Source organism: Thunnus thynnus, chromosome 8, assembly GCF_963924715.1.
Source record: "Thunnus thynnus chromosome 8, fThuThy2.1, whole genome shotgun sequence".
NCBI lineage: Eukaryota > Metazoa > Chordata > Actinopteri > Scombriformes > Scombridae > Thunnus > Thunnus thynnus.
In genome coordinates this window covers 29,295,896-29,313,134 of record NC_089524.1, presented here as the reverse complement: position 1 = coordinate 29,313,134, position 17,239 = coordinate 29,295,896, and the positions used below count along the sequence as shown (strand labels likewise).

At 40.9% G+C, this 17,239-nt stretch overlaps 1 protein-coding gene across 1 annotated transcript; it reads right to left on the bottom strand.

Annotated features, from left to right (window-relative positions):
* Positions 1-2,151: 2,151 nt before the first annotated feature.
* On the bottom strand, positions 2,152-13,386 carry lmo4b (LIM domain only 4b). The gene is made up of 5 exons (XM_067597861.1): positions 12,839-13,386; positions 10,971-11,211; positions 6,284-6,380; positions 5,394-5,549; positions 2,152-3,112 (listed from the first exon to the last, which is right to left on the bottom strand). The coding sequence occupies exons 2-5, from the start codon at positions 11,204-11,206 to the stop codon at positions 3,104-3,106; spliced, it is 498 nt and encodes a 165-aa protein (XP_067453962.1). The 5' UTR covers positions 11,207-11,211; positions 12,839-13,386; the 3' UTR covers positions 2,152-3,103.
* Positions 13,387-17,239: the final 3,853 nt, after the last annotated feature.

Here is a 17,239-nt window from a genome sequence, read left to right as displayed (position 1 = left end):
GTATTAATGCTGACTACATTTTGATGATGTTTACATAGCTGTTCCACAAAATTCCAGTTCTAAGTGCTTCATAGAACCTCCAGCCAAAACTACATTTCCATGTCATGTGATTTATCCTTCGAGATTGTTTTATTTTTTGTTAGTCTGACCTTATTGCTTTTGCAGCTCTAAGAGCAGGTTGAAAAGTTCACTTTGATACCTCTAATGTTTCCCCACCACATGTAGGAGTGTGTGTGGGGTTAGATGACAGAACAATACTTTTTTTTACTTGTTAATTATCATTTTTCAACCAAAAACTCTTCTCAAATGTGAGGACTTTGCTGCTTTTCTTTGTTTCTTATACTAGTAACTACATATCTCTAAGTTTTGGGCTGTTAGTAGCACAACACAAAACATTTGAAGAGGCAACTAGGACTTTGGGAAATTATTATAAACATTTTACTCTTTTTTCTGACATTTAAAAGATGAAATGATTGATCAGGACAATAATCAGTAGATGCAGCCCAGATTTTTTTAAGCTTAAAATGTGCATTTATCCTCCAAACTTCTATCTTAAGTCTGCACCATTGTTGTTTTGTTATGTTGGTACCAGTGTTTGCTACTGTAAGGTGCATGTTATCATTGATCTGCTTTACACTCATCAGAGATAAACCGTGATCTACTGTATAAAGGATCATATGTGGATGAAAGATTAAATAGTTGATCTTTTGCCCAGCTATATTTAGCTTTCATGAGCTGTAGACAGATCCACAGTCATTCAAACACAGGCTCAGAATGCTCCATCATCGACAAACTCTACGACAGTGATTTAGCATTGGACTGATGAAGAGAATAGTCATGATGCTTTGGATCAAACTCCAAAAAAACACTGGATCCTATCATTTGTACCACACTTATCACTCATAATGAAACTCAAAGTTCATCTCAAGTCTAAACTGTGTGATAACTGATCATCTGGGTTATTATTTCACAATTCAGAAAGCTCCCATCAGAGCCACAGAGGACATTATTCAACTGTTTTACAGGCTCTTTATGATGAGTAAACTGACCTTCATGTGTAAAATTGGTGGAATTCTCCTTTAAACATGAGGCATCACCTTGTTTAGTATTGTACTTCCTGACATTGGACTGAATACATTTAGAAAAGATTAGTTTATCCAGCTATGCAAGACTTTTGAAGCATTAAAAGTCCATTTTAGAATATAAAACTCTGGGGCGACCTGATAGCAGAGTAGTTAGTGTGTGTGTACCACATGGGTGCAGATGCTCTGAGCTGCAAGTCCCTGGTTTGATTCCCTGCTGGCTGAAACGTTTGCTGAATGTCATTCCCCTACTCTCTTTCCAAACATTTCCTGCCTCTCTGCACTATCACTGTCAAATAAAGGTATAAAATGATCTAAAAAATAAAAGAATATAAAAATCTGTTTACTCTTTCCTCTTCTGCTGGAGCAGATTTTTGCATGAGGTCTTGTATGTATGAGCAGCATTGTTTCAGTGGCAGCGGCGGGCTCATGAGGGGCCCAGACTCCACAGATAAGCACATCTGCCATTACTGGGTTCCTCCTTCAGACCTATTAGGTCTTGCAAGGACTTCAAACACCAATTTGTTCTGCAAATAGCCCATTCAATTTGTGCCTGCCAAAGAGAGACACCTCTCTCCCTCTCTGCAGTAATTGAATCTTCAAAGGGACATTTTCCTCTATTTCTGTCAGGTATTAGAGTGATGAATAGCAAACGGTCATTTGAACAGAAAGAGAGGATACATGTTTATCCATTTTCTGTTAGAGGCTCATCATGCGCCTTGATGATTGCTAGGCTGGAAATTGAATGGCAGCGCTGCAGTATCTTCAATGGACTATTTTCAATGGTGAAGCAGACAAGTCATGCACTGATATCAGACCTTTGCGTGAAAGATAAATTCTTGGACACTTGGCAAATGGGATCTTGTAGTAATTATGTAATTCAGACATAAAGGCGACCCTGAAATGCTTCATTGGTAAAAACAAGTGACATTCTCACAGCGCTGTGCTGTAAAGATGCACTTCTGAGTGTGTTAACTAGACTTCTCATTAGTCATGATTACAGAATCTATAAAGCAAGTTCAGTAACTTTGAGTGAAGATTGTGAAGCTTACAATGAATTTAAGGAGGCTTTTAAATCTTCAATATTTTTATTAATTAAATACACCATACTGGAGCAAATGTCTCGGAAAATATCACAAATAAATTTCTCTTTCATTCAGCATTTATATGTTGGTGATGATCTCTACATTACTGACTATGAGCAAATTTCTTCAGTTTGCCATGGGTTCAGGTTTGAAAGGGGGGGGGGAGGGAGGACTGGAGCTGAGTGCGGAGGGTTGAATGTACTGTAGCCACGCCTGGACAACGACATTTACATGCATACTGTACATACATGGTAGTTTTACAAATACACCAAGAGTGTGTTCATGATTTGTTTTCCACAAAAAGCCACAGATTTTTTTTTTAAAACCCCATTTTTTTAATATATACCACCAAAGAAAGAAAAAAAAAAAAAAAAAAAACACATTCCCCTTTGACAACACCTAAAATATATAAAGTGGAAACACCATGTTGTTGGGAAATGAGGATAGAAAAGGAAGAGAGGAAAAATGAAAAAGGTCCTGGTTTTTCCCCAAAATGTCTTTAAACAAATATGCAGCGTTGAAAAGCCTGCATCTCTTAAACCTCATTAGTCTTTTTTTTTTCTCTCTTTCCCTCACTTCAGTCACAACATCCTCTGTGTGTTATTTAATTTTCTCTTCCTGAAGAGTCCCTTGGATTCTGATCGGTCTCCTTTGTTATTCCAAGGTCATGGAGTCCTCAGCTTCCCGATTCAGGTGCATTAAGTGCAAGTATCCACCCATATTTGGGGAAAAGCCAAGGTTGAAGGCTGAGCGTTGGGTATGGGTTGCAGAAATAAATGTCAGGTTACTGGTAAGATGGGTGGAGGATTCCTTTAGGGCAAAAGGGCCTGGGAGCACAGCTAAAAGGCCGGGGTGCTGCTGATCCACGCTGTCTCGGGTGACAATGAGTAAGGGCTAAAATGAAGGCACACATCCTGCTTCCTGCACGTCGTCCGTCTAACACACCTGAATAGTGGAAAATTCAAACAAAACAAAACAAAAAAAATTAAAAAATGTCATTGAGAGAGCATCGGTTCACAAAATGTTTCATCCTGATAAATCAACCTTCCAGCAGCTCCAGTGTAAGGCCCTCGTTTAATTTATTGATCAGCCAGGCTTTGAAAACCATCTGGTGTCCCATTTACTTTGCATTAACTTAAAAGTGCATTCATGAAGCGATTCTCTTTGGTATAATTATAACCATGCTCCAACATAACTGCGGGAGGTGTTCAGTCCTGTGAAACAGAAAAATGCAGGGGAGTAAAGACAATTATCTGTCTGGGCTCCACCAGCATTCAACTTTTTTTCATCTTTCCTGCTTCTTTTTTCATGATTCTAAGGGGCGATTTACTTTTCCCTTCATCCCTCAAATCACTAGGAGGGCTTCAGTCTATTAGTAATTGCAAACTCCTACTTGGGGGCTAATTAAAGTGACTGACGCTGGGAGGGTCTCACTCCCCTGGGTCAAAGCAGCTCTGTATGAGAGAGGTAATTTGTCTGTTCTGAACAAAGAGATTAGGAAGAAGCTGGGAAGAAAGCTTAATAAATGAGCATCAAATGTCCTGTGCCATGAACGCCGGCAACACCAATTATGTCACGGCAAAATCGCGCATCATCAAAACAATGGTCAGTAGATAACCCTGCCTTTCTATGTGAGCAGTGACTACTTCATTTTCTCCTTCGTTTAACCAGCCTGTGTGCCTCAATTTACGTTGTGCTGCTCAGGATACATGAGGTATATTGATTTTGAGAACCTCTCACCACGAGCTGTTATCCTACTGTAAGTCTGTGTTATTTGAGGTCGTGCAAATTATGTTTTAGCAAAAGAAATGTGAATGTCTGCGTGATAAAGTGCTTCAGCGGCGGGATAATTCTCCTTATTTCACTCAGGGAGATAACAAAAGCATCCTGAGACTGTTCCCACTCAGCGATGTGTCTCTGTTTATTTAATAATTCTCTCTCTGCTATAATTAAAGCACCAGGGCCAATATTCAGATTGCATTTTAGCATCAATAATTCAGCAGTTTTCACTACAATTGATGTTAGCACATAAATAAACAATGAGGCCTCATATTTACTACACCAGCCGTGGTACCAGAGACATGGGGGTGGGAGTAAGGACTTAAACAGACATTTAAAATTAAGCTAGATAATGCAACGGCTTTCAATTTAAATGTGAGGAGCTCTAAGAGCTCTAAGAGCTGATTTGTAAAAGTGACAAGCCCTTAAAAGGCCTGTGACGTGGAGGCAGGGAGGGAGGAGGAGGAGGAGGGGAGGGGGGGGCTTAATGGAGTTCTACCTCTCCTCTACTCACAAAACCACTCAAGGTGAAATGCATGCTCCCAACAATATAATTCCTCTTTCAGTCAGACTCTGACACACTCCAAACACCTCCCATATCTCTCAGTGCTGTGTGTGCAGACAAGGTATCAATAAAGCTCCTTGTTGTGAGGCAAAAATGATTACATCTCCTGCAGGCAGAATGAAGTTATCCTTCCTATATGATTAGGCCTTCTGTTTTGCTTTCACTGGAGGCATCAAGATCAAATCAGGGAAAGCCATGATGACAGCTTTCATGATATACTAGCTGCTGCAGCTTGCTGTCTGTGTTCAACCTCGGGCCCTGGATACATATTTTTGGCCTTGGAGTGATAACTTAGCCCAGGTGATCCCAGTCTTGTTGATAGAGTAGTCAAATGCTGTTTTAAACACTCGGTATTAATGGCAACGTGTCGTTTTTCAGCACAATTTGAAGTCTAGCTCGGGACAGCAAATAAATTCAAGATGAGTCAAATATGTATCTGCTCATAACAAACCGAGTGTGAGGACAGCGGTACAAAAAAATCATTTTCACATGTTTTGTGCTGACGTTTAATACAGATTTTCTGAGTGCATGTCCTCCAACAAGAATGATGGAAAAATCCATTGGCTGCCTGAAAATAAAATTCATCTCTGCTCTGAAAGATTTAATATCTGCTGCATGCCTTGCAGTAAAGTTGAATCAACTACATCAATATAAACAGAGTGAAAAATGTTGGCATGAAAATTACAGATGTTTTTCTCCTCCTGCTAATGACTCCAACTGACTGATGACAAGCTTTTACTGACTGTCCTTTACTTTGAAGTTAGCAGCCGCCCCCTTTTAATACTTTGAAATGACACCACAAAGAACTGTGGAGCGCTCTCCACCACCAGAGAGCCCCCCGACATATTTCACTGGTGCACAGGGAGGAGGGGGGAGTCTTACCTTCTGGTCGGGCAGTAGTGGGTTCGTCTGCAGTGAACTCAAATGGCCGTTGATGAGTGCTGTGGGTCTGTCGTGTTCGCAGAACAGGCTGCCGTTGATGTAGTGGAACCGGTCCCCGGGGACGAGCCGGTTCCGGCAGGTGGAACATGTGAAACACTGCAGGGGGGGACGGAGAGAGAACCCATCACAACCAGGCCCACGGACCACGAGACAACACTAAACTCTATTATGTAATATGTCTACCACACAACTGTATGTGTAGGTGTGGGTTAAAGGTGAAAAACACAGGCACAACAAATTAACAGCAATTAAAATATCTTCCGACTCCGTTTTAGATGCTAATTAGAATGATTTAAAGAACTGCAAAAACAAAAATATTGTTTCCTTCATTTGATCATCCTTTTAATCAAAGTTTTTCATACTTTCGAGTAGAATTTTTATGCCACTTGGAAACATTTTGTCAATCTTCATTTTCCAAGAGAACAAAGATTTTGGCTATTTAACCGGAGCTGAAATAATTAGTCGATTGACAGAAAATGAATCTGGAACTATTTTGAAAATTGATTCATTTTTCCAACAAAAATGCCAAACATTTGCTACTGCCAGCATCTCATTTGTGAAGTTTTGCTATATTTGGATTTTGGACTGTGGATTGGACAAAAAGATGTCACCTTAAGCTACGGAAAACTGTGAGGGACATTTTTCATGATTTTCTGACGTTTTGTAGACAAAAGAATCGATGAATCTAAAAGCTTATTCCATAATGAAAATAATCATTAGTTTCAGCCCTATTTTCAACTTTTACTGGCCTTATAAAAAAAATCATAATCCAAACCCTCACCCTGTCATCTGTGTGTAACATTCTTTAGTTCATCAAACTTGAAGTTTACCTTGAGATGGTACACGTTGCCCTGTGCCCTCATCACCAGTTCACTGGCTGGAATGGACTGACCACAAGCACTGCAAGCTCCGCTGTTTCCAAATAATCTGGAAAAAAAAAAAAAAAAAAAAAAAGAAGGGAGGTGAAGTGTTACTATGGAGCCACTGTATGTGTCTGCATAGATTTAGTCTTGTGAAATGGAGTGTGGCATCCACACTTTAGGCTGCTGAGTATGAGGCTGAATGAAAACTATATTCAGTGCCAAGTTCACTACTATTCCTCGGCTCCATTTCGAACTTTAAGGGAAAACATACGAGAGAGAGAGAGAGAAAAAAAAAAGAAATCCGACTTCATGAAGAAATAGAAAATCATCACAATATCAACTAAAAAATTAATCCTCCAGTACTCTGCTCTCCACCAGCATCTAGCACTGAAACTGCATATTACTTTTGCTGCACATTTTTTGCAACCTAATAATAACCTGGAACATAAGCAATCACGACCTAAGAGGATTTGATTGTACATCCAGGCGGAGACATAGTGCTTTTGCCATTAGGACTCCTGTGAATGCTCTGTCAGTGCCGTGTTTCCATTAGAAACCCGTAGCTACTCGGGTTGATATATAATGTGCATGGGTTAACCTTTTCAATCATGGTGTCAACACTTTAGATTTGCTTCTGCTCATCTCTTTCGTCCCTAACCTTCTCTCTCTCTCCTTCTCTCCCTCTGCCTCTTGATAATGAAATGCTTGCTCCAGCTTCCCTTCTATCTTCCTTCTGAGTTCACAATTTAGATTACTTCATCTCGGTGAGCAGCAAACTGAATGAAATTTCGATTTGAGCAGAAAGTAATTTACTGGGATCTGGACCCATTTGTCATCATATCTCACCGGGTGTTTGCTCTATCACTGCACTTTTCCTAAGCAATCAAATAAGACCACGGCATCTGACATGCTCCGGAGAGAAGGGGGAGAGAGGTAGAGAGGGATGGAAAAAGAAAGGGATAGGGGGGAGTGGTTAACAGTGGTGTGCGTGGATCAGATGAAGTTATTTGGCTAAAAAAAAAAAAAAAAAACAAGAAAAGGAAACAAAGTGTTGTAAGGAGGACAATTTTATGTTAAGTATTTAACAAGTTCATACTGAGACAGAGCGAGGGAATAAACGCTTCTACCATCCCAACCATAACCCAAGCAGTTGTTGGATATATTGACAAACAAACAGGCGAGAGCTCTTTGCAAAGGGACACAGAAATGGCTTTCAATAAGACAGCCTAGGCAGAAGCAAATTTTGTCTTGGCATCATTTGGAAAGGCTCCATCAAAACTCAATTTCGGAAACTAATTAACTGGAGACTCGTCACAACACTGCCAATTCTCAGCTCTCACTGGGACAAACATGATAGTGGAAATGAACATATAGGCCTTTGCTTTAAGACTCTCGTGCTCGTGCGACGCGCGTAGGAAAAGCAAACTACACTTCACCTTGCAAAGACGTTTCCTGATTTCAAAGCTGCCTCCTTCTCTCGTTCGAACTTTTGCTCAAATCGTTGAAATTATTCCTAGAGGAGTTTCCTCTGTGTGAATGCTGTTGAAACTGCGGGACGTTTTCACCACAGCTCTTTCTATTTCATACCAGGTTAATTATTTTACCATGGGATAGCTCTTGATAGTGTTTGATTTAAGGAGCCAAAGCCTTTAGGTGCTCAATTAAGTTGCTATATCGGTTTGAACTTGGGCTCTAATGGCCTCTTCTGCCAGTGAACTACAGCACCGAGGTGAAGTAGACACCGCAGGTCACTATAATTAAGGCCAAGGGACTCTTTAATTGCAATGACACATCTGGTTTCAGCTTTCCCCCCCCCCAAAAAATATCAGTGCTTCTTCCTATATTTCTCATGCTGTACAGACACTGGAGGATGGCTTTATCTTGATTTATCTGTTTTCTTCCCTTCGTGAATCTGACTCGCTACGAACAACATCTTTGATTGAATAAAATAACAAACAAAAAACACATTTGGAGCTGTCCGTTGTCTATATAGGCAATGACTTGGATTTCATTTCAGCACTGACTGCCAGGTGAAATATAGTGAGGCTTGCTGCTAGGCTGTCTGGCAAATGCAGACCTCATTCACCAAGGCCTTTGAGTAGGGTAAAATTACCCCACAACAATGATTTCTGCAACACAGTCCATTAAAAATGCCTCTCTACATCAGCAGCCAAAGCACCTTAAAAGCACTAGGCCATATTGATACTGAAGCGGGGCTTTGCATAATGGCAAGAGCTGCATTAGAGAGAAGGGTGGAGGGGCCGGGTGTGGGGATGGGGACGGGGATGGGTGGGGAGATTGCGGGGATGAGGGAGGGTGCGCGTGGATCTGTGTTGTGTATGTGCATGTGTTTTGGGAGGAGGGGGGATGGGGAGGTGTGTGTGTGTGTGTAGGGTGGGTGGGTGGGTGGTGGTGGTGGTGGTGGCAGCGGTGGGGGGGATCAGCCAAATTACACTTGGTTAATTCAGAGTAACAGATCTGGCCCCAAGTGAATTGAAGGCCTTGAATTAATTCTGTTATGACAAATCAAGATAAACGTTTCCCCTAAATTGCATGCGATTTAATTAATTTCTGAGATCCCAGTTTTTCCTGGCCTAATAGTTCACATTCTCTTGTGCTGTCATAGTGCTCGAGTGGGCAGACTTCAAAGTGATATTAAATAACCAACTATTAGATTTACCTCACACGTTCTATTGGAAAAGTGCCATTTAATTACCTAGGCTTATTCAATTAAGGGGACAGCATTCTCCCTGAATCCAGCAGCCACAAGTAAATTAATTCTCCCTCTACTACAGTAGCAGCCCACAGAAATAATATCACCTCCAGCTAAAAACAACACGATCCCCCACAGCAAATGCAACTTTGCCATTAAGTTTGACATTAAAGCTTTTGATGGCTGCACTGCATGAAAAACACAGACTGGCTGCTTGTCCTGTGATGTCTGTGGCGTGTAAATATTCCTACTTGATTGATGGGAGATGGATATCATCCCGGACCAGGCGTACATCCCATTATAGGCGTGATGTGATGCGTTCCGAATCAATCTGATGAGCATTTTCTATATCAGCTGTATTAATAGAAGTTGGGAGCTACAGCTTAAAATGTATGTGGTATGAGCAGTTTAGCAATCTATTACAAAAGAGAGTCTGGCCCTTTAAGATGAGGGGGGGGAGAAAAACAGCGGCAAATGGCCTTCGCAATAATCCCTCTTCTCTATCTGTCTTTCTCTCTTGCTCTCTCTCAAAAGCCAATTTGCTTAATTAAATGTTTTGTTTGCAGTGTGGCTCTCATTCATTTCGGACACGTCATTGGGAGCGGATACAAGCCAGGGACCAGATCTCATTAGATAAAACCCATCAGGACTAAAGGAAATGGAGGGGGACTATAATTAAAGCATTTAATTGTGTAGACTCACTGTCAGATGTTTTTTTCCCCGCTCCTATCTTTATCTCTACAGAGATCTCATGGTTCCATAATATGCGTTTTAGCTCTTCCACCAAGCATGCTCTCATTACAAGTGGAAAGGTGTATCCACCCCCCCCCCCCCCCCCCCCGCCCCCCCTTCAATTTTAATTACGTTATAGTCCCATTATGAATGAAGTACCCCATTGACTTCCTCATCCTTTTTATGAGGTGGGTGTGAGAGCGCACAGGCACACTTTAGATTTTGAATTATCCCTGCAGATTTAATGGCAGTGTTGCATGTTCATGTTGAGTGTAGTACAGTTCCATATTCTAGATTATTAACGCAAAAGAGATGAAGTCAGATACATGTGTTTATATGTGTTTCAAACAATTATACTCTAAAACATGTCTTGTATAAATATAAAAGTGAAGTGAAGTGTTTAAGAATTAAACGTTTGGTTAAAAGGGTTAAAATCAATACCATTCTCGCACCTCAGAGTGATTCAAGAAAGTGTTTGAACTTTCAGTAAACTGTGACTCGTCCCGACACATCAGACTGCTCCACATTACCAGAATGAGAGTGTCATCAATAAGCTCTGGTTGGGTAGTCTGGCACACCTACTAGAATATTTAAAAAGGCTCTCTTTGCTAATTAAATGGTCCTTTTCTGTTATATACAAAAAAAAAAGACCACAACACAATTAAAAAATAAATAATAATGTGTGCCCAACCCAAACACTGTGCAAATGTTTTGCAGAGCAAACATAAATCCTACAAGACCAATTTTTCTGTCCTTCAGTTGACCATGAACAGCAAACAGGACAGATGCAGAACTCTTTTGCTTTGTGTTCCGTGCCAGCGTGTTTGACCTCTTTCAGGGTAGACCAGGGAGACTTCAACCACAACACTTTAATGAGCACTGATGATGTTAGTACAATTTGAGACACATGTTCCACAGAAATATACCCAACCTTTGCCGATCACTGCGTAACCAGCAAAAATCCATGTTAATTCAGCCCTGTTTTCTTCTGTTTTTAACTTTAATAATTTAATACCATTTCTTCATATATTCCAGGACTTTTTAAAGTAAAGTTATATACTTTCTGAGTAATACAATTCTTATAAAAATAACGCAAGATGTGAGATACATTTTCTAACTTACGCTGAAATATTACATCCGTGGTAATAACAATCAAAGTTAGTACTATTCTAAATAACGCATGCTCGCATTGCAAGTTCTTTTTCTCACCTGATATAGTCATTTCTACAGAGGATCATGCCGCTTTTCGTGTAGCACGACGTGCCGATTTCACCCAGCTGGGCCTGGCAGCAGGAGCACTTGAGACATCGGCTGTGCCAGTAGCTGTCCATGGTGTAAAGGAGGAAACGGTCTGCGATTTTACCCCCACACCCTGCACACCGCTTCCAGGACAGAGAGCCTGTGCCCACCGGTGGTGGCTGGCTGCTTCCTCCGGGATTCACCATTGTCCCTAAAAAAACACACACAGACACAGAAAAGATGATATTGACAGTCTGGCGGTTGTTCATATCACATCCAGAAGGTTGCAGTTTGATACTTTTAGCAGGAAACTATTATTTTATACACAATGGGGTCAGGACCTGAGAAGGATGTGTTGGTTACATATAGAACAGGGTAATATGATCACGTCAACCACAAACAACCACAAGTGAATTTATCAATTATCAGATTAAAATTCCAGCCCCTTGAACATCTTGTTGCACCAGCGTGGTCTTTGAGCGGCTGCAGACTGCAATTCGTACCAAAGCACAATAGCTGATCTCATTAAGGGAACAGTTCCGCGTCCTGTTCTGCTACAAGAGAGCTCCGAGTCATTTAGTGAACTAATCTGCCCTTGATCTCAGTCTCATCCCCGTGCTGTTGCTTCATTGGACCTCTCATGATGAATGTCTGTTAACTGATAACACCGGGGGCCAGAGGAACAATTATGCAGCATGGGCTTTTGTTAAAATTCTAAATAGCACAATACTTCACCACACAATTCTTCACTCGATTGCACTCTGAATAGCTGGGAGTTGATGGTTATTGCAAAACACAAAGGAATACAGTATGAATAGGCTGAGACAGGACTGGCTTCAAACTGACATGTGAAACAGTTTGGCTCTGTGTTTACCAACACTTGACGCCCGGTAGGCCTTTGACCTAAGCGATGGATATGATTCGTCTTGCAACTAGAAACCAATATTTGAACAGCATTAGAAAAGGACAGATATCCCTGATATACCACAGATCTACTGTAATGATGCCAAGTGTTCTAATCTAATGCATCTAATGCAATGCAGGCATTTGTTTCACCCACAAAATGAATGTGGGATCTTTCAAATGTAATCCTCTCCAATTTGGTCAGGCAGACTACATGCCTGGATAAAGCCAAATCTTTGTTGAAAGGCAGGTAGGCTAATTAGAGTTGTGGGGGGGAAGGGGAGGGAGTGCACAGAGAAAAGCATTCAGTAAGCCCATTAGCGATGGCTCTTAGGGACAAACCACAGCGTACCTTAGTGCTGATTAAATCTAAAAGGAGATGAATCAAAAAGCCGACCTGAAAGTGACTCCCTGGATAAACAAGACGGACCATCGTCAAGTTTCATTCAGAGTTTCTTTTTTTTTCCGCTGAGGGATGGAGGGGACAGGAGGGGAAGGGGAGGAGGAGGGGGGTGGCTTTTAACTTAAATGGGCTAACTCAAGTAATTACACGGGCAGGCAATTTGGGCGCAGAGAGTAAGTCATGGAAATAGAAGACAGAGAAAACATATCAGGCAGCCATGTGCTAAAAGGTCCTGTCCACTGGCTGCTGCTTTTTTAATGGAAAAGAAAAGAAATGTAGCATCACATTGGTGTTATTACGGGCTAAATGCGTGAGTAAGTGATAAGGAGGAAGATAATGTCGCAAGAATAACACAGGCTATCAAATATCACGACAAGCATTCTTAAAAGAAAAACACACCGGAAAAAGATACAAGTAGAATATACTGGGCTTGTTTCCTGTGTAAACTAGCTGTAATTAGCTCGAAAAAAACACTTAATTTTTTTTTACCGTGTCACCATGCAGCACAGCTGTAATACCAACAAATACTCACCTCGTTCGCCTCTTTTAAGAGTAATGGCTGTGAAGTTAATGACTTGAAGGTAGGCAGGTAAACAGGTACAACAGTCTCCCCCCAAAAAAGTACAGGTAAAAAAAAAAAAAAAAAAAGCGGACACACTATCGCGCGTGGTCGGCCTCCAGCTCCGCGCGGACAGCCAACCTGAGCGAGGACCTGAGCTCACCGGCCACAAGCGGAGAGAGAGAGCCGAGCAAATGGAGTTATCAGATAGTATTTCCACTGGATGCTTCCCGCTTTGCTGTTGCTGCTTCAGAGCTCTTTTTTTCCCCGCTGGAACAAAAGGAGTCCATTGCGAGACGTAATTACAGGTCTGCGCATGCCGTAATGTCCTCAAACCGTGACAAGTGCGTGTTTTGGCAGACAGAAAGAAAGGAAGGAAGAATATAACGAGGCTGGCAGAGAGGCTGTAATTGACTGTCCTCTGCTCTGGTCTGCGGGTCCCGTTAGCTGGTTGTTCTACATGTGTCGCTGACAGGATGAAACCTCCAGTAAAAACCCCTTTTAGCCGCGTGACGAAGGGGCGGCCGCAGCCAATCGGCGAGCAGCCCATTTAAGAGGAATAACAAATCCAGCCAATCAGAGAGGGATGGAGACGGAGGTGAACGGCAGAGATGGACCGGAGAGGTGCGAAAGAAACGGAGAAGAGACGAGTGTCAAACGTACACACTCAAAAACATTGACAGGGATACTTATGAGAGAAACACACCGACTGACAAGACGCTAAAGAAAACCTTTATAATAAGCCAGTTTGAATGTGAATTATCACGTGTCCAGTTCGATACGTTTGAATTAATAAACTGTAATTTATTATCTTCTTTAATCGTCTACACTATTCATAAAGGGTGTAATTGGCTGTGATAGCAGAATATCATCCCAATAAAACTGATGGATTTGGCTCTCTCTCCTTTTTGACTGGTTTCCTATCAGATCACACAGAGCATTTTTCTAAATACTAGCTGCATGGCAACATCCAGTGAGCTGCATTCGTCTCACGTCTGAGTTTAATTAGTTGACATTCAATAACTACTTAGTTTACCGGGGGTGACTCCAACCTCTGGGAGATATCAAGGCCTAATAGCTGCGTAGTGGCGCCATCGTCTGTCACTGAAAATAATCGCAGCAAGGCCTGCTGTCGTTTACAACCTCATTAAACCTCAGGTCATTGGTTTCAACACCTATTAAGGCTAATCTGCAAGACCTCGATTTGGCTGAGATCCTTAAATTCATTCAGTCTCACAGTTTTGGTTTTTCACCATCATGTGAGACATCAAAGGGAAGACAAATGGGAAGCAATTGCAGCACCTTTTAATAAAACTAATGTGGTGCTGACATGTTTTCTAACATGATGTTGAAAGACAAGTGAATTCCTCCTTTTTTTAATAGGTCTACTTGGCTTTTTAACAAAAGAAGAGCTGAAGAGCTGCAGTGTACCAGCCTAAAATTGTTCTGTAAAAAACAAGTGACGTCAACTAAAAAGAGTTGCTATTGGACAAAAGTTGCTCAAGAGAAAAGTTGTTTGAGATTCACCAGGTTTAGTGGTTTTACATGACAAAACAGCTTTATTATAAAGATGCCCCCGGCTTCATTAGAAAGACATCAGATGTATAAAGATGATCTTTTTCTTGACTTTAATTGTTTAATTATTCCTGCAGCTCCAAGGAGATTGTGTTGCATCAAGCTGATTTCCCTTTGGCAAAGCCAATGCTACTCCACCTTGGTTTGAGCCACATTCTCTTGACATTCTCATCAAGCCTCTCACTCACTAGAACAAAAACCACAGAAGATGGCGAAGAATATCTTTTCCACCAAGGAATGATTAATTGATATAAATGATTAAAACAGAAGGAAATTATGAAATGAATTTGAAAAGGGGCCTCACAGGAAATGCTTTGTTTGTTCCAGGCCTATTTTAATGAGCTTTTCATAACTGGGCAAGAGAAATTACTTTGCGTGTTCTTTTTCTGGAGCTCTTTTGCAAAATAATTATGGCTATTTGAAGTGAGGGGGAGGAGGAGGTGGAGGGTTCAGGGAGCTGTGTGGGGGGGCTTTGGGGGGAGGAGTGGGGTGGGGCGTTCCCTCAGAAATTGATCATCTCCTTTCTCCGTTGAGATCTTTCAGTCCTGTGGCAGTTTCCAAGCAGCTGCATTATGAAGCAGACCAGATAAAAAAAAAAAAAAAAAAATAGCGGCACACAACAATATGGCAGAACACTATTTCAATGTTTAAACAGGGACAAGAGAGTGTCAGATGTGGCTCGCAGTGTTGATACTCCCCACAGGGGTGATCTCACCAAGATGAAAAGGAGACCACGGTGCTTCATAATGAAGCTGCTTGTCCTGTGGGAAAAAGCAAGAGAGCCACATTCAGAATGCCGGTTAACTTCAGATTTGGATTCGCTCAACGTTATATTCTATTAACATGACATTGTGCCACACAGAGGCCTGTTTCAATCTGTACGTTTACACACCACAGGCAATCTTCTATCCAAACAACACACAGGTCACCATAACTTTCTCTCACGCTCATTTTAAATGATCACGTTGGACTGTTTACCACAGCAAAGTGTGGCTTTGTGCGTGATATAGCATCACATTCGCTTTCTCGCATGTGTGCGTTTGTGTGTGTGTGTGTGTGTGGGCTGTCTTTTAGAGAGAATGATATTCAGTTAGCTGAGCCAACTGATGAAGGAAGATTAGAGTTCAGATTATCTACAGATAGAGAGGACCCACTCACTCCATGACCGCACAGAGGATGGCAGACTCCACAGAAAGATCTCCAAATGAAATCTACTGAATGATTAACTGGCTACTTACCTAAAAATGCATTAAAGGACTAGTTGGACATTTGGGGAATTATGCTTATTTGCTTGATTTTGCTGAGAGTTAGATGGGAAGATCTGTACCACTCTCTCCTTGTTCCTACATTTGGATGTTTGAGCTTCACTGTGCAGAATGATGTATGTGCAGAGAATGACACTAGAAGGTTGTTTTCACATTCATTTGCTGAAAGTGGAAAGTTTCTCTGTGCTCATTGAAAATCCAATTTTAGGGGGTGGGTCTACGAGCATGATTTGTGACATCATAACTATTTTGGAAGCCAATTCTGGTCTAAAATTCAATTTACATAAGTGTGATGTGGAAACTTGAAACCTCCAGTGCACAAACACTGAGAACGGACTTTACAGTGAAGTAGGAGACATCTTGTGTCCAGCAGTTAAATGTTTGAAATTAAAAATATTTGCACTTATCTACAATATTTTATAGATTCCAGAATTTTTAATGAGGGAGGAGTAAATGCCATTTTAACAATTTTAATGTCTAATTATACTGCAAAAATGATGTCACACATTATTATATTTTTGTATGTCTTAATACATGTGTGTGGGGGATCTTTAAACATTTAACAACTGTGACAGTTCTCATATGAAAGCCTGGTGAAATGTTTGATACAAAAAAGAAAAAAATAACTCTGGTGCATTTGTGAAAAATAATGAATAAAACCATGTTCAGTTCAACACATTGTAAATCAATACACTTCAGTGAGTTCATGGTTATGGTAGACTACAGTCATGCAATGTGTAGTTGAAATGGCATGAAAATAAGCACATTCAGAATGACTAAATTTGTGTAATCAAACCCTTCAATCTGAGCTCAAGGCTGCGTTGCTTTGTCTTGTGGTATGTTCTCTGTACTCCTTCCACTTTCCCATGTGGTTCCAGCTCGACTTGGGTCACGAAACAATGAAACAGCGAGAAGTGTTTTGCTCGATTTTCTCCGCTCAAAATATGACTCACCTCATTTATTCGGTGTTATTGATCTTGTTCATTTATCGTTTGTAATTAAAAAGAGAACAAGTGAACAACTCAATAAATAGCCCCTGTACAGTATGTCAGTTGATTTTTCTAAAGCCCTCTCTGTCAGAGCCAATACAATATTCTGAAGATCAAGAGATGAAAAAAAACCTTAAGAAATATTGTAGTTAAAGTGATCTGTGAATCTAGCCCAGCTCATTTTGTCCTCTATGTGACACATACTATAAGATTTTATAATCCAAACTGCTATAGTAGCATTATTTCCTAGTGTTAAAGGTATAGTTAAACATTTTAGGAATTGTATCACCCATAATGATGCCCCCACAGATAATTATCACCTGACACAGTCAGTTCTATGGAACATTTATGCGCCTTTCAACTTATTGTTTTGGTTTGGCAGCCTGCAACTTTACAGGTTTGGTTCACTCTCACCAGTCTCATCAGAGCTGTTTACCACAGCAGACGGCAATTTGAAGCAATTTAGCCAAGTTAGCGATAGTGGAATGTTTAGCAGATAAAAACAAACAGATATTTCTCTCCCTATTTGACCCAAACAGGGTGTT

What these genes read in the sequence shown, in the direction of transcription:
- lmo4b (XM_067597861.1), bottom strand. Translation starts at nt 11,206, where the DNA reads ATGGTGAATCCCGGAGGAAGCAGCCAGCCACCACCGGTGGGCACAGGC. An exon ending in TGTAGAAATGACTATATCAG is followed by an intron (nt 6,381 to 10,970) that starts GTGAGAAAAAGA and finishes TTTTTTTTCCAG; the next exon opens with ATTATTTGGAAACAGCGGAG. An exon ending in GCAACGTGTACCATCTCAAG is followed by an intron (nt 5,550 to 6,283) that starts GTAAACTTCAAG and finishes CCCCCCCTGCAG; the next exon opens with TGTTTCACATGTTCCACCTG.